General features: G+C 35.3%; 1 protein-coding gene across 1 annotated transcript in view; it reads left to right on the forward strand.

The window, feature by feature from the left end:
* The window catches only part of USH2A (usherin), a 701,438-nt gene that overhangs the window by 258,757 nt on the left and 418,466 nt on the right, over positions 1-24,215 (forward strand). Inside the window, exons 21-24 of the mRNA XM_045876094.2 lie at positions 10,566-10,696; positions 18,473-18,599; positions 21,579-21,680; positions 23,547-23,726. Of these exons, the coding sequence (XP_045732050.2) occupies positions 10,566-10,696; positions 18,473-18,599; positions 21,579-21,680; positions 23,547-23,726 (540 nt within the window). The remainder of the gene's footprint in view (positions 1-10,565; positions 10,697-18,472; positions 18,600-21,578; positions 21,681-23,546; positions 23,727-24,215) is intronic.

A 24,215-nucleotide genomic window follows, 5' to 3' on the forward strand; every position in this document is an offset into this window, starting at 1 on the left:
GGAAAAACCTAGGCTATATCCTGATCTCACACTGTATGTCAAAATAGATTATAAATAGAATATAATGTTAAATATAAAAATATGGGAAATGAACAGAAAAAATATAAATAAATAACAATTTTTGAGTTCAGAGACCTAATTATGAAAGCAAAGAGAGGGATATACCATTACTGAAAAAAAAAAAAAAAAAAAACCAGGAAAATGATACCTTTACTAAGAGAAGAGCACTTACAAACTAGTAAGAAAGACAAACAACACAACTTCCAAAGAAAAACTGGCAAAGAATTTTGGAAATACCCAAATGAAGAACTGTGATGAAAGAAATTCAACTTCAGTAGTCATCCTAAAAATACAAATTAAAATTAGAATAAGATCCCAATTTTAATCTAATGCCAGATGGTGTCTCCCAGATATGCCTGGCTGTATCTCCTCATGATACTGGAAATATTTTGCTTGACAATGGTTGCAAGACTTTAGATAAGATAGAAAGGAAATTAAGCAACTTGAGAAGTCTCTTGCATTGAAGTCGGAAATGAAAAGGCGGTTAGATGAAAATTCTGCTTGATTAATTTATAAATTCACACACTACTGCAAGATCTTAGAGATCATCTAATCCAGTACCTCCATTTAAGATGAAGAACCTGAGGCCTGTTCTGGGCAGGAAATGAGGGTTCTGGTGTATGGATGTTTCAAAAACTATGTGGTGATATTGCTTCCTTGTATCTTTATCATTTGGAGATTAAAATGTGTGATTAGTGCTTATAACAGTGACATTCAGACAGTCACAGTTTTTAATTGTTCTTAGGAGGTAATAGAGGATTATTTTAAAGATGAAAGAGAGTCTTCTTGGTTTTATAAAGATTAAAATTAACTACAGTTTCCCAAAACTTACTACACAGTAAAATGCTACTCTTTTTATTTTTCTCTAGCATTCCCCTACTTTTTATCCTAATCTGTACTTCCAATGTAATTTTTAGAATGTTGATCTAATGTTTCCCAAGTTCTTTTGTGGTCATGGCTGACAATTTAATTTAAAAAATGAAGAAATAATATGTTTAAATAAATAAGACAAAATTTTGGCATTCTAATAAAGAGTTAGCTATTTGGGGGTTAAATCCAGAGCATTTATAACATTTTCAGATTAGTTTTCAATTGTTATTTTGTCAAGTATCATCAGTAAAGATTTTGTTATTCATGTATTTGTAGGGCTGGTTACCATAAATATTTTATTAATGGAGACATTTTTAGCACCACCTAATGGCAGCCAAGTAAAAAGAAAAACCTTTTCCAATTTAGAGTTTATTTGCATAATTCAAATTAAGCTATATAGCAGAGTTGCTTATATATGAAACTGAAGTTTTACATTCCCTGATGTACCAAATAGGCTGCTAGAAATCCATCTCCAAGCCATTGGCTTGAGTAGAAATGATGCATAAGGGATATTTGATAATGAAACCAAGAGATTTCTGCTTTCTTTATGAGAACAAGTATAAGAAAATTTGTAATAAAATATCCCAATTTTATGTGAGGAGTTTTATTTTAATTTTAGGAATTTATGCATCAAGACTTCATTCTCCATACCCCAGTTAATTTCCTGACAAATATAGCTTGACTGTTGCATTAGCGTATTTAATTTGTGTAGTTTTTCAGTAGTGTTCATAAAGCTTTGACCAATTTAATATACTAGTCTAATAAAGCATCTTTTACTTTCAGTAGATTTTTTAAAACTAAGAGTCATATCTTTATTTCTATTTATTCTATTAGAATTGTTTTTATTCAATGTGAGTTGAACAATGTGGTTTATATCAGAGATAAGTAACTCTAGCTTAAGCTGTACCTATTTACCTCATATGGTTCCTAGCAAGATTTGGGAAATCTGTTGACAGTCACATCCTTAGCTTTAGGATCAATGGATCTGGTTATGTTATACATCTGAAGGAGAGTTGTGATAACACCAGATTTGAATGTCCTTCATCCTCATCTCAGCACTTTGGCTTGATACTTCTCTCGGCTTTATTTGATCAAATAATCACTATTTTTAATAATATTGTCTCCTGTAAAATCCTATAAAATATGTAATTAATAGAATAGTCTACAAGCTGCCTGGATTCAAGAGAAATATGTGTGTATATATACATATATATATAGCTATATATATATATATATATATATATATATATATATAGCTGTTGCTTTCCTATTCCCACAAAATCTCTTGTGTAATTAATGGGAACCTGTGCTTCCAATTTGGATATAGATGAGTGAAAAAGACTTTTACTCCCATGGTAACAAGAAAAACCTAGGCTAAATAAATACCACAATTTTCTATGAGGTTGTCAAAGAGCCGGTAATGCAGAAAACCCTGGATGAACTGAATTTTGGGCAGAAATGAATGCTTCATAGTTGATCAGAGACATGTGGAAGCTTCCATATCTGAGCGTGGGTACTTGGCCTCAGGGAAGTAAGCCTGATTTATATAGGGAGAATTTTCAGGATCAAGGAGAAATCAGCTGTGCATTAGACAACACTGTGTCTTTGTGAGATGAAATGGGATCTAGAAGAGATCCAAATGCAAAAAAAAAAAAAAATAGGTTAGCCCCCAAATCCTACTATTGTCTAACTCATATGTTCCCAAGAAAGTGCCTATTGAAGAGGGTCTAGAAATGAACACTTATGAATTCTTGCAGTGATTGGATTCTGGAATTATAAAGGAATGTAGTCCAAACATGAGCCAAAAATATCTATAATTTCAACCCAATTTCCTGCCTGCTTAACTACAAATAAAATCAAAGCAGTGACATCACTAGTCATTTTGAGAGGTGTTAAGCACAGGTGAATTCAATCTAACTAAAGCCCAATTTCAGTTAAACACAGTCAACAGAGGTATATTCTCAGATGACCAAATTATTGAAATTGGAATGCAAAAAATTTATAGTAAGTATTGTAAATATTTTAAAGAATTTAAAGGTAAAGCTGCATATAGTAAAGGAAGAAAGAGTATTTTAGAAGAGAAATGGTAGCTCTAAAAAGGAATAAAGTAAAACCTACATTTGAGAAGTAAAAATATACAACAAAATCTTTATTGAGTGGGCTTAACAGAAGGTTAATGAATTTGAACACAGATAGTTATGAAATAAACAAAAACAAAGAGAAAAAAGATTGAAAAAATAAACAGAGGATCAGTAACTTGTGGGATAATATCAGGAGTTCTAACATACATAGAGATGAGGGATTTAGGAAGAAAAGAAAGAAAATAGGCAGGAAAAAATATTTGAGGAAATAACTATTGATAAATCTTCATATTTTATAATAAAACAGCAACCTACAGATAAGAGAAGCTCAGGGAATTCCAAACAGGATAAATACAATGAAAGCCACATCTCACGTATATTATAGTCAGATTACTAAAAACAAAAGATTAAAGAAAAAGTAAACCAGCTAGAGAAAAAAAGATATATAACATATATACAATGAAAAGAATGATGGCTAACATTTCATTAGAAATAATACAGGCTACAGGTAATAGAATGTTTTTGAAAACAATAAAAGCCAACCTGAATTCTGTATTCAGTGAAATATTATTCAAATACCAAGTTGGGAAACATTTTAAGATAAACAATAACTGAGTTAATACCTCATGAGTAGTTCTAAACTACAACAAAGGCTAAATAATTTTTTTCAGGCTAAAGGAAAATAATACCAGATAGAAACTCAAATCTAATGAAGGAATAAGGGAAAAGGAAAATAAAAAAATATATATGAATAAGTAGAAAAATATTTTCTTGATTTCTTTAATGATATTTGACTGGCAGAAGCAAAAATATATATTCTGCATTTCACACATATATAAAAGTAAAATTCATGACAACACTAGCACCAAAGAGCAGAGGATGGCATATAGAAGTATGCTACTATAGAGATCTTGTGTGTGAAGTGATATAATATTAATTTGTGGTAGAATATTATAAGTTAAGAATGTATATGATGGTCCTTAGAGTAACCATTTTAAAAAGTTTAGCTATTTAAAATTAACTCATTTCTAAATAATCCATGAATCAAAAAGAAATCACAAGGGAAACTTTAAAAATTGAAAATTTAAAAGTTAAAAAACCCAAGTACAGCATATCAGCTTTTGGAATGCAGCTAAAGTAGTGTTCAGAGAGAAATGTATAGATTAAGTAATTATCTTAGAAGAAAATGATCCAAACCTTTCCAAGTTTCTTATTAAAAACTCCAACAAAGAAGTAAACCCAAATAATAAGAAACAAGAAATAATTTAAGATACTATGAGATATCAGTGAAATAGAAACAGATAACAAAGCCCAAAGTAGGCTTGCAAGATTATTGGGAGGTGGAGGCCAGCATGGGGAGGGGGGTGACTTAGAACTGTTTTCAAAAATCAATCAATATGGTTCACCACATTAATAGAGGAATTAGAACGAAGGAATTAGAACATATCAATAGATGTGGAAAGCATCTGACAAAACTGAACACGTACTTATAATGAAAACTTTCAGCAAACTAGGAATAGAGGGGAACTTTCTCAGTTAGATGAATGACTGCTACAAGTATCCTGTAATATAGTGAAATATTGCCTGCTTTGCTTTTCAGATAAGAATCAAGTCACATTCACATTTTACTCATGGTCCCAGCCACTGCAATAAGGCAATAAAATATAATAAAAGGCATAAATATTGGAAAGGAAAGGAATAATGTCTTTGTTTGTATTTGACATGGTTATGTATGTATGTTTAACAAGTACTAGAATAAGACAAATTCAGAAAGGTTGCAGTATAGAAAGTCAATATAAATGAAATTAATCAAATATATTAGTAATAAACAATTAAAAATGTAAAAGAACATTTAAAGGAGCATTCAAAACATAGTACATTAACAGGGGCGCCCAGATGGCTCAGTTGGTCAACCATCCCACTCTTGGTTTTGGCTCAGGTCATGATCTCAGGAGCCGGTGGGATCGAGCCCCACGTTGGACTCCATTCTCAGCATGGAGTCTGCTTAAGATTCTCTCTCTCCTTCTCCCTCTGTCCCTCCCCCCAACTTGTGCACATATTCTCCCTCTAAAAAAATAATGAATTAATTAATTAAGGAGAATACTGGAGTTGATGAGTGCTATGGTAACAGGTAAAGCAGAGGGGTGGTTAGAATTGTTAATAGACCAATCCTAACCAGCCAATCAGTGAAGTTGGGATTTGAGAAAAAGACCTGTAGAAGATGAGGTAGTAAACCATGAAGAGATACCTGGGTTTCTTATGGGTTGTTTGTCTTTTTCTTATTGATTTGTAGGATATATTCTGGATATTTACCTGTTATCAGAAATATGTGTTGCAAATATCTGCTCCTACTACGTTAGTTGTCTTTTCACTCTCCTATTCATGCCTTTTGTTAGACAAAAGTTCTTAATTCTGATACAGTATAATTGATCGCCCTTTCTCTTTCTATTATAGTTTTACCTCATTGTTCAAGAACTCTTTGCCTATTCCATGGCCTTGTAACTGTATTGTTTTTATGATTAAATGTTTTAAGTTATAAAACATTTGTATAAAAGTTAAATATTTTCAGCTAAATCTTGGATTTTTAGATTTTTTTAAATGCTAGGCCATGGATGTATGTGTATTTTATTTTATTTTTTTGGAATATTTATTTATATATTTGAGAGAGAGAGAGAGAGCACATGCATATAGAGGGAGAGAGAGAAGTGGACTTCCCGCTGGGCAGGGATCCTGACCAAGACCCTGGAATCATGACCTGAACCGAAGGCAGATGCTTAACCAACTGAGCCACCCAGGAGCCTTGTATGTGTATTTTATACATCTATGTATCTCAAGAACCTAGAAGAGTGGCTGCACAAAGTATGTGTTCCCTAAATATTTCTTGAATGAATGAATAAATATTGAGATAGGAGATTGTTCTATCATTTCTCCAGACATTTGAAACAAAAATATTGAACTTTAGAATATTTCCTGATTTTTCTTTTAAATCAAAAATCTAAATTTTAGGCAAGTGAGAAATGTATGTTTTTCACTCTTCTATTCATTTTACTCAGAATTGCTCCTTAATACAAACCTTTAAGGTAAAAAAAAATACTTTGGTACTGCTTGGCTCTGGTCCACATGTCTTCTTATTCTTGGGACAGGATGAAAGCACATTCATAAGGCATAGGGGAAGAAGGGTCAAGTTCAATCACACAGCTATATTTATTTATTTTTATTTTTTTAAAGATTTTATTTATTTATTTATTTGAGAGAAAGAGAGACAGAGAAACAGCATGAGAGGGGAGAGGGTCAGAGGGAGAAGCAGGCTCCCAGCTGAGCCGGGAGCCCGATGTGGGACTCAATCCCAGGACTCCGGGATCATGACCTTAGCCGAAGGCAGTTGCTTAACCAACTGAGCCACCCAGGCGCCTGACACAGCTATATTTACAGCTTCTGCTCTGTCAGTGTACCACGTATCTGTTTCCATTCTTTTGCCCAACACAAGTCCCATGGCTGAGCCTAAAATCAATAGATGGGATATATAAATATATAATCTTCTTACAGGAAAAGGGGGTGTGATAATGTTGAACAATTAGGTATTTTACCGTTCTGTCTTGTGGTAAATTCAATAAACTTTTCTTTGAAATATTTTATATATTCATCAAAAGATTGTTATAGTTATATGCCAATACACGTATTTGTGAATTTAGTTCACTCAAAAAATTGATTATATGATTTAAGGCATTGGGCTCAAAAGATAGGACTTATCTATATCTATGGCACTATTATCAAGAACATGAAGTCTCAATGGATGTGTGAATTTTTCATTTCTTCATAGAAAACATGCAAAAAATTTCATCTTTGTAATGTAAGCAGAAAAATGACAAGACTGAATTATTTGAAAAAGCTAAGGGAAAGTTGACTATACAACATCAAATCAATTTGCCCTCTATTATACTAAATCCTCCCTTTTCACAAGAAATTTTCCTTGTTCTGTGTAAAGTATTATATTTTAGTTGGGCTAAAAGTGCTTTTCTTTGTTATATAAGTGTAAAATTTAAAAATTAAATGTGTCTGAAAAACACATGCACTTGCATATCCCATAAGTGGCATATAATATTAGTTGATTTATTCCCACATATAACTCAAATAAACATTCCTGTAATTCTTACTCTGATTCCATTTCATTCACTAAATTTCCCATCAGTCAGGAACAAATGATTGTATTTCTAGATTGAGCAATTATTAATTTTATTAATTTCTTCCCTCATTCAAATCCTTGCTTTTGCTCTCCAGTCAGCTCCCACATAGGTGCCTCCAGCACACTTATAGAGAGTTTTATTATCTTCATGTCCTGAATTGTAGCTATTTTTATGAAATAACCTTCAGTTGTTTAATTTTAAAGCAATAGTTTTAATTATAGTATTTGATACCACATATACAATTTTTTAAAATAATGGTAATAGATAAGATGTCTGATGGGGAGAGCTACTCTATACCCAAAGGAGAGAAGATTAAGAGAAGAAGGGTTAGTAGAAATACAGTTGTTCTCTAGTCAGAATGTAGACCACACTTTGGCCAACTCTATGCTTTTGCTGGCAGATGTTTCCTTCTTTTACCTGATTGGTCTACCCTAATAATTTATTTCTTTGCCTCCCATTTCTTTATCAGTTTTTTTGTGATGAGTGCTTCACACCCACTACCTAGTCATCCATTCTCTCAATCCTTATCACCTGGTCATTTGGGCTCTGAACCATTCCATTCCATTGAAAAATATTATGTCTAATGATTGCTAATTACCAGCTCTGTAATCTTTTCTTCAGGTCTAATTATTCTGGACTTACAGGAAGTGTTACATGGTTAACTAACTTTGCCTTCTTAAAGTTCTCTCTTATCTAGGCTTCCATTTTATGGTATTATCCTTGTTCCAATTTTGTTATTGTTTTTTTCCTTTTCTTTTCTTAAATGGGGGGTGCATTTCCCCTAAAGGTCCTTTTTCTTTATCTACATTCTGCCTCAGGGAGACATGGATTCTTGACAGGTGATCACTAATTTATTTTTCTTGCTCCATCTCTTCTAAGATTTAGTTTCTTGTTTCCCAATAATGGATTGTTTTTGTATCATTAATATAAACACATTGTGCCCCAAACTGAACTTATATCCTCAACCCCATATTTTCTTCTTTTACCTGACCTTTCTATTTCTTTTTGATGCTTTTTCCCTTAGTAATTGATGAAAAGAATTCACCATTTTGTCCCACATCATCACCTCGTATCAACATGTCTTAATGAGTTTCTTCTGAAATATAGAGAGTCTATTCTTTCAATCCATTTAGTTACTTGTCAGTTCTTAATTAAAAACTTTATCATCTTATTCCCCCAGAGCACAGTGATATCCTAACTGGTTCCTCTGTGGCTAAATTATCTGTATCTTTTATACATGCCCCCATTAGTTTGGTTGCCATAATCCTGACTTGCAGCCTCTTACTCCCTTCCTCCACCCAAGGCTTAATGCCTTCCTTTAGTCTATAGGATAAATTCTAATAGGGAAGCTCAACCTTTTCAGTCCATTTATTAGGAAAGAGGAGCTAGGAGCAGGGGTTCAAATGAGTTTGAATACCTAGGAATGATTTGTTGGGATGAACAATTTTATTCTGTGGTGTCAGAGACATGCTGGGATTGACCAGGTACAAGTTTAACAACAAGGACATAATGTCCTAGCAGCCAGGAGGAAGAGAATCAGAATGTGAGGCAATGCAATATCCAAATGGGTAGGACAAGTATGTTTAAAAGGGCCCAAAGCATAAAATCTAGAAGCCGAAGATGCAGAAGTTGAGAAGACCAGCCAGGAAAAATTTGAGTTGACTCTGGAAAGTCTGAAGTCCATATTCCAGGCTTACCTTTGCTGGTGTTAAAAAATTTCACTCTAAAGATACTTATCACACAACCTGCCTTTCCATCTTTGTCTTCTATTCAAACTTCTCAGGCTGGATAATCTATGGCAGACAGGCCAAGATGTGGTCTTGCCCATCTCTCCAGATCCATCTCTTAACTCCTGCCCACACATGCAACATTCCTTAATAATTTCCATACCTCTAGCCCTTTGTAGAGTTTTCTCCAAAGTCCTTTCTACTCTCAGAAAACAAGCCCCAGCTTCATATTCTCTGTGAAACCTTCCTCAATCCCTTTGAATCAAATTATATCTTGTATATATCTCTATATCACTTATCACACCTCATTATACATTTTTGTTTTGTCTTTTTCCTCAACTAAAACTTAAGGTCAGGCAATGGCTTGTCAGTTTTTCTTCTTTACTGTGCAGTGGAGTATTCAACAAATGTTAATGTTTCATTGATGCGTAGTTAAAAAATGACAATTTGATACGAAATGACTTCTGCTTTCCTGCCTCCACACCTATGCTAAAACTTCCCCCTTACCTCTGATGCACCTCTCCCCTGCCTTCTCCTCCTCCAGACTCTCAAAGGATTCAATAAATGCACCTAGATACCATGTAATGAACTGGAGGTGGAAAGGTGAGTCAGACATGGTTCCTGCAGTAGTTGCAGTCTGTTGAACTCAAATTAAAACCCCACTTATGTAGGACCTTTGGTTACCAGACCAGCCTGAAGGGACCTCTCTCACCTTCAGACCTTCATAGTTCTGGTTGACCGTATGACTACTCAAATCAGTATTCACTAATTATTTAACATTGTGATCATGAGTTGTTTTTGATTCTCAAGTAAGTTCTTGACCTCTTATTTGATTCTCATCATACAATTTGTTAAGACACATTTTTTTATTTCCAACTAAACTGGGAATTCTTTGAGAACAAAGACTGTACCTCTTAAACTTCTTTGCCGGTTTCAATACATTAAGCAAAATGTGTTACACACAAGGAAAGGTGCTGTAAGTGAGTGGGATACCATGTGTTGAGATCATGTAGGGTAGTGGGAAGACATCTTAGGAAACAATCACAAGCTTCCCCTGCTTCCTGAGCTGGGGAAATTCCTGTAAGACAAGAGCATTGTGTGTCTAGGGCAGTAGGTGATCTGAAGGGTGAGGAAGACCCTGAAATTCTGAAAGCTGCAGACCATTTGGTTACAGGATCCTGTTTCAGCTGCCACTTCACAGCAGGTCTTTCTAGTTTTTACCTTCTATTACTAGATTGATTCTTTAAACCTCCTAAGTATTTTAAACAGTGCCCCTTGTGTTCCTTTCATTCATGTCAAAAACCCATTTATTTTTATGGCTCTGATAATATTTTCACATTGATACAACCCAAAAGCAATTTTGGGTTGACAACATGTCTTTTCATGTTGATGAGTTTTGCATAACTTGAAAGTACATTATAAATTGATTAGTGGGAGTGCAGACTTGAGTTTCCAAGAACAGGTTGGCATTCATAACAAGATATATTTAAAACCAAATGGCTAGGACCATCCCAGTACACTGCTGTGTATAATTCCTTGACTGTACTCACTACATCATAAATAATAATGAAAGTAAATGTACGTTTATCAGAAAGAATCAACAAAACCCAGCACTGATTTGCTGATTGCACTTGTCTCACCAGGCATTAAGGCCAGCTTTCGAACAAGGGTGCCTGAAGGTTTGATTGTCTTTGCCGCATCGCCTGGCAATCAGGAAGAGTATTTTGCACTTCAGTTGAAGAATGGACGTCCTTGTTTTCTTTTTGATCCTCAGGTAAATGAGTAATCATAAGACTTGATATTTTTCAGAGTGTCCTAGGTGCCAGATACTGAGGTAAGTGCTTATATTTCACATTGAATCCTCACCAAAAACTTGGAGGTAAGTACTATTATTAGCCTCACTTTACCAATGAAGACAATGAAACTTACAAAGGTGCTGATGACTTGCCCACAGCTAAAATAGCAGAGCTCATTTTCAAACCACATAGTCTGAGAATCTGCAGGCTTCACAACCATATGCTGTCTTATAATGAAGATGAAAACTTTTAAATACATTTGAATAGATCTATTTTTATTTTCCTTGAAAGCAAAATTATGTCTCTCTTTAATTCTTCCACATTCTGTCTCCCTCCTTTATCTTTTTCTCACTCTCTTTTTCTTCCTTCCTTCCTCCGTCCCTCCCTTCCTTCATCCCTCCCTCCTTTGTTTACCAGTAAATATTTAAGTGCCTATCAGGTACTATAATGCTGGGTATTACAGACTACAATAGTTTATTTTTTTATTTTTTTATTTTTAAAGATTTTATTTATTTATTTGAGAGAGAGAGAATGAGAGAGAGCACATGAGAGGGGGGAGGGTCAGAGGGAGAAGCAGACTCCCCACTGAGCAGGGACCCCGATGTGGGACTCGATTCCGGGACTCCAGGATCATGACCTGAGCCGAAGGCAGTCGCTTAACCAACTGAGCCACCCAGGCGCCCCAGACTACAATAGTTTTAAAGTTAAATGCAACCATGCCCCTATGAAACAATCTAGGTAAGATTAATGTAAAGTATTCATGAATGTTATGAAAGCGAAGTAGAAGATGCTATGTGTTATGGGAGCATAAAATAAAGGGTCTTTCTTTTCTGAGTTGTCAGTCTTCTCTGAAAATGTGATATTTAACTGAGATGCAAAACAATGAGGAAAAGTCAGTCAGAGCAAGAGTACATGTCTGTACAGGAAGATATGTGTTTGAGGTGGGGCAGGACAGGGAAGATACTAATGAGAGATCAGGAAGGCACTGGGAATAAAATTTCCAGGCAGAGCAAATAGCAAATGTTAAGTGCCCAAGGTAGACAAGAACATGACTTATTCTATACATCAAGATGGATGTAATATGGCTGAGGGATTGAACAAAGAGAAAAGTGGGAGGTTGAAAAGCTGGATGTAGACCAAGTCATTTAGTGCTTTGTAAGCAAATGTGAAGTTTTAAATTTTTCCCAAGGGCAATGGAAAAATCATTGAATAGTTGTCTTCACTTTAGTTAAACAAATATTGGTAAGAATTTGACAGTAGGTACAAATAATTGAGGAATGAGTAAGACTTTGTAAAAGATGTTTTACTTTCTATTTCCTCAGGGTTTCAACTTAAAACTGCTGATCTAAATCATAAGTTGTGCCTGCCAAGTCAATGTTTTACGTTATACTGTTAAGCCAGCATGACTTTTCCTCTCTGTAGCTAAACCATGGGCCAAGAACTCTGGGTAAGAATCAGCACTTAATACACCCTGGACACCCACACACCTTGGAGAGGAGAGGCAGGGCATGGTGGACTCAGTGTATCTGAGCATCATGGCAGGTTCCTTGCAGGGGACCTCAAGAGGCCAGCTGGGTTCTTCCTGTTTCAGGAAGCTGGAAGAGCCATGAGTTGACACTGGAAAGACCAAGGAAGAAAGGTTTATACCTGCTGTTTCGACAGGGGCCTGATAACTGCAAGGCCAGTACTTGGTGGGTATTCAGGCACGGACTTCTGGGTGTTCTGTAGAATTGCAGTTTCTTAAGGGGTACCAATAGGTGGGCAGTGAGTAAGCAAAGAAGAAATAGCATCACACGTAAGCAGATCCAGCAGCCAGAAAGAATGGGAGAAGAAGCAGCTGTCTCAGAAGGCCAGGCAGATGGCAATGGGGGAAAAAACAACCAGCACATTGAAGTTGATTCAGTGACAGAATTGAAAATATTATTTATCACTTGAAAACTTTAAGTAGGTGAATTTAGGAGAGAGACACTGTTGAGCCTCAGATTAGCAGGTCAAAGTACATAACAAAAATATAAAAAGATAAAAAAGATGGAGACCACTCACATTATTAAGAAGAAATTCAGAAGGAGAACAAAAAAACACAGGTACAAAAAAACACAGATACAATAAAAAGGATAAAAAAGATGAGAAAAAAATAATGAAATATAAAGTAGGACAGCATATCCTTAATTGATTATAAATTTATTGAAAGGACTCATAAAGTTCTAGTCAAGGTTAAGCAAAACTTACACTTCTGTAGGACCTCTATATGCCAGGCATGATTCTAAGTGTTCACTGTATATGTAAAACACACACACACACACACACACACCTCATTTAAATACCACAACAACTCTATGAAGTAGATACTCTTACTATTCCCACTTTACAAGTAAAAAAAAAAATCAGAGCCACAGTAAAATTAATTTCCCCAAAGTCATCCGGCTAATTAGTGATGAAGTCAGGATTGAAACGCAGGCATTCCACCTCCAAAGACCATGATTTTAATTCTGATACTATACTGCTTGTCAACATGAAAGAATAATGCTTGTTAATATCCAGAGACTCAGATAAAATACTATCCATGCACCATATGGAAGGAAATATTTCATCAAGCCTTCTAACCAAAAGGAGAAAAAGAAAAGTCTGAAATATGAAGAGGAAAATCAGTGGTGAATATTAAAACTGGCAATATTAAATTCAACTTAAATATTTAATGGCAGTGTGACTAGAAATGTGTTTTATGCTGCCAAAGAATTTTTGAAATAGAGGAGACATATGGCAAAGGCAAGACAGACAAATCAACCTCTAATAATTGTTTGGTGCTAAAATTGCTAAAATTTGAAGGAGAGGGAAAGATAAGTGATTTAAAAGTTTCTAAAGGTCTCAACTTAGCGGAGAGGGCATAGAGGAATGGATCACATTGGTGTCTTATTTTCATAAAATAAATAGGCCAAAATGTTTTGTTTTAAATGCTGTGAAACAGACATTAATTATTGATAGAATGAAAATAAATGTTCCAAGAACATCCAAATTAACAAGGTGAAAAGAGAGACTAAATGCTAGATGGTCAAAATCAACAAAAAACCTGAAAAGAAAGGAAACAGTACAGTAAAATGGAAGAATGTCAATGAGAAAGAAAAATCTGTCTCTGCTTTTTCTCCCTCAACCTGTTAATATCTGGGAATAATTGAGAAGAAGCCAGATGGAGAAAAACCTTAATTGTATAACCATTTATTCATAGAGCTTTTAAAGTATACAAAGTGGGTTCACATTAATTATCTTACTTCATTCTTGAAGTAGCCACTTGAGGTAGTATTGTTTTCATCCCTGCTTTAGAAGAAGTGGTCTAACTAGGGTCACACAGTAATTTAGTGATTGAACTGGCACTGGATTTAGTTTACTGCATTCAATGCAGTTTTGTTAAACAGCTATTGTACTCCAGGCTCCATGCTATGCTGTTATGTGCTGGGAACACAGTAATGAGACATGAACAAAATGCCATTCACTCTGGCCATCCACTCATCTGGGCCTCCCTGTCTCACAACTGGAGTACAGAGTCTTTGCTTGAGTTGGACAGGGCAGGGAAGGAACAGGACCCAAAGGACTGTCCTATGGTGACTTCACATTAACTCGCACTTACAGTTGGTCATGCCCATCATAAATGTCCATCCCAGTGTCTGTGTGATTCTAGATGACTATGCACATCCCAGAGCTCCATTTGCAACCATACACTGGCTTGTTGTTCATCACCTATTTTGAGTACCACACACACACACACACACACACACACCAAACATGGGGCAGAGTCTTTGCGGAATTAATCCAAAAATGATTTCCCCAGATCTGAAGCATGACTGTCATCTCTTTGGGCAGTGTTGTTTCCCTTTGTGAAGAATGTGGTATTCTAAACTTCTACAGAATAGGAAGGTAAAGGGGTTAGCTCCACTCAGCCTCAGTATTGTTGTTATGATCCTGAGAATGGCTGCCAGAAAACTCTCAGACTCATCTTTTTCATCTCCTTTTCAATGATCAGATAGTCCAGTGTAAGACATGATAGCGGAGTTCAGGGAAGCATTCATGGGACATTGCCAATGATTTCTGTCCTTTTCCCTTCTCTGTCAGATACTTACTTAGAGCACTCATCACTGTCATTAGCTTCTCCAGCTGCTCTGTCCCTACCCTCTGTACCCAAATCCTAACCTGTATAAAAAGTTGGTAGGTGCCAGCCAAGTATGAGTCGAATTGTTATAGCCAATATATGGAATATATGGAATATGGAATAAAAGTATCTCTCCACAAGGCAAAAGTTACCTGCATTTTTAGGAAAGTGGCAATGAATTAATTCAAAAGAAAATTAAGGTAGTAGTTGAGCAAGATTACTTTAGGATGTACTTGAGAACAGGTAATCAGATATATTATACTAAGTGGTCTTAGGACATGATGTTATATCTGTGTGAAATAGTGGGCTCAAGCTAGTGGAGACTGTGTCCTTCCCCACCACTAAGGAATTTATACTGCAGTGCAGGTGAACTGGATGTATCTGTTCACTTTTTAATGAAATCTCTACATATTTTCAGACAAAAAATTGTTGAAATAGGAATAGAGAAAATTTTGAGTATTCTTCCATTGTTTTTTCTCCTTTTAAGTAGGAATATGAATACAGCTACTTGGAGAAAGTTAGAGGTATCTCACATTCAAGGAAGTTATGTTTTATCTGCTTCCCATTGATACGCAAATTATTTATATATTGAATACTTTAGGTACCACTGTAAGCCAGTTTTCTTTCCTCTATCTTTGAATGAGATATGATTATCTAATGAACACCTTATTGTACTAATCAGACAAGCAGTTATTTGCTTAATGTGTCTTTCTTATCAGACTGTACAATCCAGTGAAGGCAAAGTCTGTCTGTTTTGTCCTGAAACAGATCCTTGAGGTTAAGTCCTTGGAATATAGTAGATGCTCAATAAATAAATGTCTCTTGACAGATTGACTCACTGACTGACTCAATAACTATTGGTAAAATATACTCAAGTAAAAATTGGTAAAATATAAAATTACCCATTTTCTAGGCTAAAATTTCCAGCTCTTTAATGATTATTTAATAATTTAGTTCTTATTTAATTTCTCAGTTTGTTAGAAACTTTGACTTTTACTGTTGATTATTTTTAAATTACTGTCCCAAATCCATTCCAAATAGTTAAATTTGAATTGAAAAGAGCATTTTATAGGAATTTAAAGTTACTACTGTCTAGCACATTGCTTAAAATAACTTGAAGTCATCATGTACGTTTTTTAAAATATGTGAATAAACTTAAGTAATGAATTCCTTACATAACAACATAATCCTACATAGAGGCTATAGGTGTAAAAAACTTATTTGGTTTCCCTTTCAATGATCAAATGCATTCTGTGAATAAGTATTTGGGGAAGGGAGAAAGATTCTTCACAATATTTAAAAGTTGTTAAGAGTCACAGTAAAGAGAAGTTCCTCTGATTCTTAATTGCTGTATTTTTTTTTGTTAAATCTCTAACAATTAGCTATCATCTCCCATTCTTTATTTGATTAATTCCAATTTGGATATACTTGGTCAGATGATATGTTATTGACCAATAATGACTTGTGGTTGTCATTGAAATGTTTTATGTTCAGTGACATTGAGAAGAAACTCATATTACATTCTGATTTCACTTAGAAGGGAGCTGAGAAAGTGAAAGCTTTCAAACAATTCTGAATGACATTTATTTAACATGTCTGGTGTTTTCCAAATGGAAAGAACAAACTGCGTGCTATAACACTAGAATTGATCACAGAATTATTCTCTTAACATTGGTGGGGGAACATAATTTTCAAATGATCATCAAAGAATAATATGCTAAGTTCTTCCAAGTATAAAGCAAATTTGGCATCCTGAGGCTCTGTGTTATATACTTGAATTTGTCTCCAATAAATGTGATTTCTGATGTAGAGAACTATTAATGCTTCAAATTGTTGCCAAACATAATATGAAGAACCACTTACTCAGACACCTGATCTTTAGAATGCAGCATCGTTTGTAACAATTTTAACGCTAAGTACACTTTGATGAGACAGCATTTAATAAAATGCTCATTAATTTCATCATTAGCAAGGGTATGCTAAGAAGTAAGCCAGTTTCTTATGTCACGCCCAATTAGCATCCCATGCTAGTAATCCCATTAGTATTGTTGAATTCACTAATGGAAAAACTAATGGGCATGCTACCAGGGCACATTAATTGGGCACGACACCAGTTCTGGTTTTAATTATTAAACTACGATAATGAAATGTGTGTTTGTAAAATATTAAAATGTTGAAATAGGGTTGAAGAAAATAAAAGAGTATGTAGAGGAAAGAGATATAAAGAAAGTCCACCTACAAAAATTCAAGGACTAGAAAATGGATTTACCAAATGGTCATCCTTCTAGCTGATCAAGTTGACTATAAAAGTTGGGATATTGTCCACATGAGAAGCAACTCACCCACCCTCATGGGAAATTAAAAGCTGTTTTTTGATAATACGAATTTCTGTATGTCATACATGTTGTCATGCTCTGTATGAGGCCTGACAGGAGCCAATTAAATGTGTAGAATGAACATGTTACATCACTGAAGCTATTTTAGGGAAAAATAAACAGAAATGTTTTACTTAAGATGATAGGACTCATGTTGCCCTTTTTGTGATATAAATCTTCAATTACATCAGGTAATTACCACTTTTCTCTTTTTGAAAAATGTTATTCCAAAATTATGGAAGTTTGGTGAAACATTCCAACTAATTAAAAAAACATTTTATAATATTTTATCCAGTCTTATTTTGTTTTTTAAAAATTTTTATTGGATTGAAGTTAATTATTGCTAAGAAAATCAGCTTTTATTAAGAAAGATATTTATTTTCACTGAGAAGGTTTGGAGTAATTTTCTGATGTTTTTTTCTTTAATAGTAGTAGTAGTAACTGATGATGGTGACAAAATTGAAATATCTTCTATTTACTCTTATTTGCTCACTAACACTAAAAAAAGGGTAACATTGTGCTGAACATGATATGCTGAAAAAGTGTTCACTTGGCTAGAAAGTACTCAGATGGAAGGTTTCTCTTCTACTTCTCTTTCTCTGTTTCCTTATCTTCACCTCCTTTCTGCTGATTTCTGTTCTTGATATCTGCCATTTCCTACTCTTACCTGCTTAGGAACTCATTTTTAACTATGATACGATGACCTCAGATACAAGTATAAATGCTAGATTTTAGACTACAGAACATTGAGTACAAAGTTTAACTGCAATACTTATGGTCAATGTATTAATAACTGGCTAATTTTTAATATGAGTCTCATTCCTTCTCATTAGCAGCGTAGTGAAGGTAAAAGAAACTAAGTTGCCAGATATTTCCCTATCTTTAGAACAATCTGGATTCAATGGTATGTTATTAGTTTTAAATTCTTATTTCATATTTCTGCCAAAATTTTAAGAGCTAAAATTTTAGAATAGAAAATTCCTTACCTTTTATATAAGTGCTCAAAATGCAAGTGTGCTTGTAAGAGATTTTTATTCCAAAGAGAAGGTCTTTTCAGGTTTGAGCACTATGGTGTTTGCAGAAGGACATCACAGAAAAGCCTGAATAATGTTAGGCATCAACTTTAAATTTTGAGTTCGGTTTGAAAATTATGCATGCTTCCATCATGATCATGTCAAAATTTATAAATTGGTTTTTACAAACATATATTCATTCATTCATTCCTTCATTCCCTTAAGGGGTCTTCAATGGAAGTTACTCCAACTAATGATGGTGGGAAACAATACAGTGATGACAAATGGCATGAAATAATAGCTATTAGGCATCAGGCTTTTGGCCAAATCACACTCGATGGGCAGTATACAGGTAAGGACTTGATATATATAAATAGTTCTATCAATACGCTAATGTTGCCATACTTTTCTGTTGTTTATATTTCTACATCTTTCCTTTCACCTTTATCTCCTCCCCATTTCATCTGAATTGCTGTTGGGTTTGCCTTTGGGGTGCTCCTAAAATGATGAATTTTTTTTTTCGGTGCTTCTTTTTATTATTATTATTATTATTATTATTATTATTATTATTATGTTATGTTAATCACCATACATTACATCATTAGTTTTTTATTAAAATGATGAATTCTGACAACCATTTTCTCATTATACACAGTTACAGTAAAGCAAGAATAACAGCAGAGTCATCAGTAGTAATTTTGTCTTTTATAATTTTCAAGGGCTTTTACTGATGTTCTCTCATGTTATTTTTGACCTGCAGAAGACAAACAAAAGAAAGCAGTTATTATATGCATTTTAGAAATGATGAAACTGGGTCTCAGGAAAGGTAAATAACTTTTCCCAATTTACACAGTTTGTAGAAAGGGTTCTTGGGACGCTTATCCTGCCTGTAATTCAAAGTTTAGCATTCTTTCCATTCTACACTATCTGCTGTCCTTATATAATTATAAAACAGTTACAGTACCTGCATGATGATGCAGGCTTTTATTAATATACTCAGGAAATATGGAATTATAGTGAGCACCTACAGTATGCCAGGTATTGCTCTAGAAACTCTGGATACAAAGAGCAAAATTTACATTTTAGGTGGGAGAGGGCCAGGAGACAGAATAAATAAATACTGAACAAGTATCAGGTAGTGGTATATACTGAAAATAATAAAGCAAGAGAGGAGAGAAAGTGTGTGTGTGTGTGTTTGTGTGTGTGTGTATTGGGGAGGGAATGTTTTGATTTCATAAAGAACTGTTAGAAAAGGCCCCTTTGATACGGTGACATTTGAACAGAGACCTAAAGAAAATAAGTGGGTAAGCCAGGAGAATAACCAGGAGAAGAATGTTTCAAGCCAAGGGAATAGTTGGTGCCAGGGCCCTGAGGTGGGAACATATATATGGCATGTCAGGAACCAACAAGGAGGCCAGTGTGGGAAAGAGTGGGTGAAGCGACTAATAGGCTTTTAGGGCTGTTTTACATAGGGCCTTGTGGGCTTTTGCTTGGAAAAAGGGAACCCATTGGAGAATTTTGAGAAAGGAGTGACATGATCTGACTTCGCTCTTTAAAAGGAACACTCTGGCTGCTCTTTGGAAATGAATTTTAAGGGGAAGAAGGGTGGAAATATGTAGAGCAGTTAATAAACTTCTGTAATAATTATAAAATAATTCAGGCAAGAAAAAATGGTTTCTTGAACCAGGGAAGTAAAATTGTCGATATAATGAGAAATCTGGGTATATTATAAATGTTAAATTGAAGGGATTTGATTCAATAGGAGCAGGGGTTGGCAAATTACTTATGGGCCATATCCAGCTCATCATTGTTTTTATAAAGTTTTATTGGAGCTCAACTGTACCCATTTGTTATGTATTGTCTGTGGCCATTTGAAGCTTCATGGTCTACAAAGCCTAAAATATATACTACCTGGCCCTTTACAGAAGGAGTTTGTTAATCCCTAATGTAGACCATGACTGGTAAGTTTAGGGCCTGGGCAACTGGAAGAATGTAGCTGCCATAACTGAGGTTGACAGGATCATGGGAGAAGCAGACATGGAGAGAGATGTTCAGTGTGAACATCTGTGAGGCATCCAGGTGGATATATCAAGTAGTTTAATGGATACAACTCTTAGTTCAGGGAAGATTTCCAGACTAAGGATATACACTGGGAATTGTCAGCTAAGGATGGCATTTAACACCAAGGGACCAGATGTAAGTAGGGCTAATTAGAGTGGTTTGGGTTCTGAGGGAAAAAAAAAAAAAAAAAGAAAATCCCCCTACTCCCAAGAAAAGATGGAATTATACAGAACTCTTAACAAGAGATTTGCACTGTTACACAACATAGCCAGGGACCCAGGCCTGTTCTGGTCTTTGGCCTGGTCATTCGCATAGGTGTCCAGCCCTCTAGGTCATCCTTCTACAGGAGTCAGGATATCTGTGCACGTGGAGAAAGAAAGAGATCTGAGAGGGGAGGAGGCCTGGTCCTTCCAACATCAAGATGTCAGGCTGTGGAAAGAGCCAAGATGTCCATCGACAGATGAATGGATAAAGAAGATGTGGTATATATACACAATGGAATATTATGCAGCCATCAAAAGGAATGAGATCTTGCCATTTGCAACGACGTGGATGGAACTGGAGGGTTTTATGTTGAGCGAAATAAGTCAAACAGAGAAAGACATGTATCATATGACCTCACTGATATGAGGAATTCTTAATCGCAGGAAACAAACTGAGGGTTGCTGGAGTGGGGGGTGGGGTGGGAGGGATGGGGTGACTGGGTGATAGACACTGGGGAGGGTATGTGCTCTGGTAAGCGCTGTGAATTGTGCAAGACTGTTGAATCTCAGATCTGTACCTCTGAAACAAATAATGCAATATATGTTAAGAAAAAAAAAAAAGAAGAAGAAGAAGGTAGCAGGAGGGGAAGAATGAAGCAGGGGAAATTGGAGGGGTAGACGAACCATGTGAGACAATGGACTCTGAAAAACAAACTGAGGGTTCTAGAGGGGAGGGGGGTGGGAGGATGGGTTAGCCTGGTAATGGGTATTGAGGAGGGCACATTCTTCATGGAGCACTGGGTGTTATGCACAAACAATGAATCATGGCACACTACATCTAAAACTAATGATGTAATGTATGGGGATTAACATAAGAATTTTAAAAAAAGCAAAAAAAAAAAAAAAGATGTCAGGACAATGAGGAAAAACTGTTGAAGAAAGGTAACAGAGAGGAGAATCAAGAAAGAGTGGTGTCCAGAAGCCCAGTGAAGGGTTTAATCATTTGTTAAATTAGTAGAACCCAGATTATCCTGGTGAAGTTGGAATTCTCATCTCCTTTTCCATAGGTTCTTCTGCCACCCCGAATGGGAGCACTATTATTGGAGGGAACACGGGAGTGTTTGTGGGAGGGCTTCCACGGGGTTATACCATCCTCAAGAAGGATCCCGGTAAGTTTGCTGAAGGTATAGGATTTATATGTTTTCACCAAAATTTACAACACAATCAAGTATGAATATATTATTTTAAAGTATGAATAATAGTATATTCTATCTCATGCTGTATTTCCTATATCAGTATGCCAAAAAAATTCCCTTAGGTGTCTTTTCTAAAGGAACTGTGTATTACTTGCATTTAAATTCTTGGTGCCAGCCCTTGATATATAAAGAGTTTATTAAATTTTTGCTAAAATGAATGATACTAATTTCAGTCAAAGGTATCTTATTTTAGGACTATGTTTCCGTTTTTCTAAGATTTTAAACTGATGCAACACAGAAATGGAAAACTGTGGGCTTGATTTATACTCTAAATAGGGTAAAGAACATTCCCTGAGTATCGAGCATGTGATCAGCACTAAACTAGTCCCTAGATGTCCATAGGTGAATAAAAAGTGGTCTTTGCCACATAGAGGGCATATAATGCTGAGCAAATGCTGTAAGTACTATAACTGAGACAGAGACAAAAGAACTCCTATATTTGTAGAATGAGAGAACAAAAACTGATTCAAAATGAAATCAATAAAAACTAACATGGATGAAATTAACCTTAGGCAAAAAAAAAAAAAAAATCACCTTTCCAAATGCATTGCTAAGATTTTAGGGTTGTTTTCCCATGTTCTCATAGAAGGGCATAGGTGTCTTCCCAGTCTCTCCCAGGAAGTAAAATGTAACTACATAAATATTACAAATCAGCTAGAACCTAGATAAGTATAAATTGTGCAAGTGTGGTGGTCTTCAGGGAATCATGATGAAGATCAAAAGGAATAAAATGTTTTCAGTGAAATTTGGAGAGGGATGTATTTAAATATCCAAGACTGAATATAGTTATCTCCTTAGAAATATCTCTAGAGTAGAGAGGGTTTTTATTGGACTACTTTAGATTGGTAGAGAAGTCCCTTAAAAACATTCACACACACACACACACACACACACACACACACACATACACAGAGAGAGAGAGCGCTCTCGAGCCTTTGTCCTTGTTCCTTATCCATCAAGTACACTTCTTGGCTGTGGTACATCCATGCACCAGAAGGAGATCATACCCTGATACCAAGTACCCTTCCTATAGAGGACATATCTTCATTATAAATAAATAATCTGACATTGTGCATATAAAGTGACTTTGTAGAACTTTGATTGCTGGTGAATACCTTTCCCAGAATCAAGTCAGACACTCCAAAGCTGAGAACTAAGCTTTGCATTGATCAATAGGGACATTGCTGTATGAAGTGTTTCTCTTTCTCTAATTCTCTCATTTGCTCACTTTCTTTCTTTCCCAACCCCCTGTTACCGCCTGTTTGCTATGTTCATAAACCCCACATCTGCCTGGTCTAGGGTGTCCTGAAATTAAGGTCAACATTACATTATTTCCTAAATGTGAAATCAAATTATTGACTTACTTGTGTAACAGACTGGTTCATCATGATGAAGAAACTAAACTATAAACTACAGATTTAATAGAAACACTTCATTCAAATCTTGTAAAACTTGTTATAACACTTTTATTTTTAAGACTAGTGGCAGATGAAATTTCATTAGTTCAGAAGGCAATATTCTGGCTACTACTATAAAACCAGTTTTTGCATAAACATCTGTTTCTGCAGATATGATGGGTCTAAACCAGGGCTAAACATTATAATTGTTACCACCTGGAATAGGTGATGGCGTGGTGTTCATGTGAATCATTAGGAGGTTTGCAATAAATAGGTAGTGAGAACTATTGCCTATTTCTTTCATTTTAATGGCACATAAAATTAATTGCTTGAAAAAATTTTTTCAAAATACCTATTTCTTGATATCTACCAACTCCTACAGACATAATCCAAAAGGGTTTTGTGGGCTGTGTCAAGGATATGTATTTTATGAAGAAGTATAACCCCTTTGCTATTTGGGAGCCTCTGGTTTGGCAGAGTGCTGAAGAGCAAATCAACGTGTATAACAGCTGGGAGGGATGCCCCACTTCATTACAAGACGGAGCCCAGTTCCTAGGAACAGGTAAGCTTCTAAAATAGACACCAGTGGTTGCTTAGCGTGTATGTTCTATCCTTTGCAAAATGTAATCTACCTTGTCCAATTACTTTGACCTCACATGAACCTAGTATCACAGAAATACCTAGTTATGCCATGATATACATAAATATATTTCAGAGTCTGAATATGTAATAGAAGTTGTAAGACTCATATGTTCATGTGTCAGGTCTCTGTTAGCCCAGCAGTTCACATATGGTAATGTCAAAAATATCTTTTTGGTAAGTCAATTGTTTTACTTAGAATGTAGTTTTACTTAGAAAGATGTTTCAAGAGCATTTTATTTACCAGGTTAATCAACAAATATCTATTTATCCCATTATACGGACAGTATTCTCAGGACAAAAATTTCAGCTATGTAATGGGATGAGTAGGTCATTAAGGGAGATATGGAAGATGTCACCACCATTACTTCCATTGTTCTGAAGGCTGCTGTAAAGGCAAGGGGCAGTGTCC

This window comes from Mirounga angustirostris, unplaced genomic scaffold (genome assembly GCF_029215605.1).
Source record: "Mirounga angustirostris isolate CCGP_5_RB_7025 unplaced genomic scaffold, mMirAng1.0.hap1 SCAF_6, whole genome shotgun sequence".
NCBI lineage: Eukaryota > Metazoa > Chordata > Mammalia > Carnivora > Phocidae > Mirounga > Mirounga angustirostris.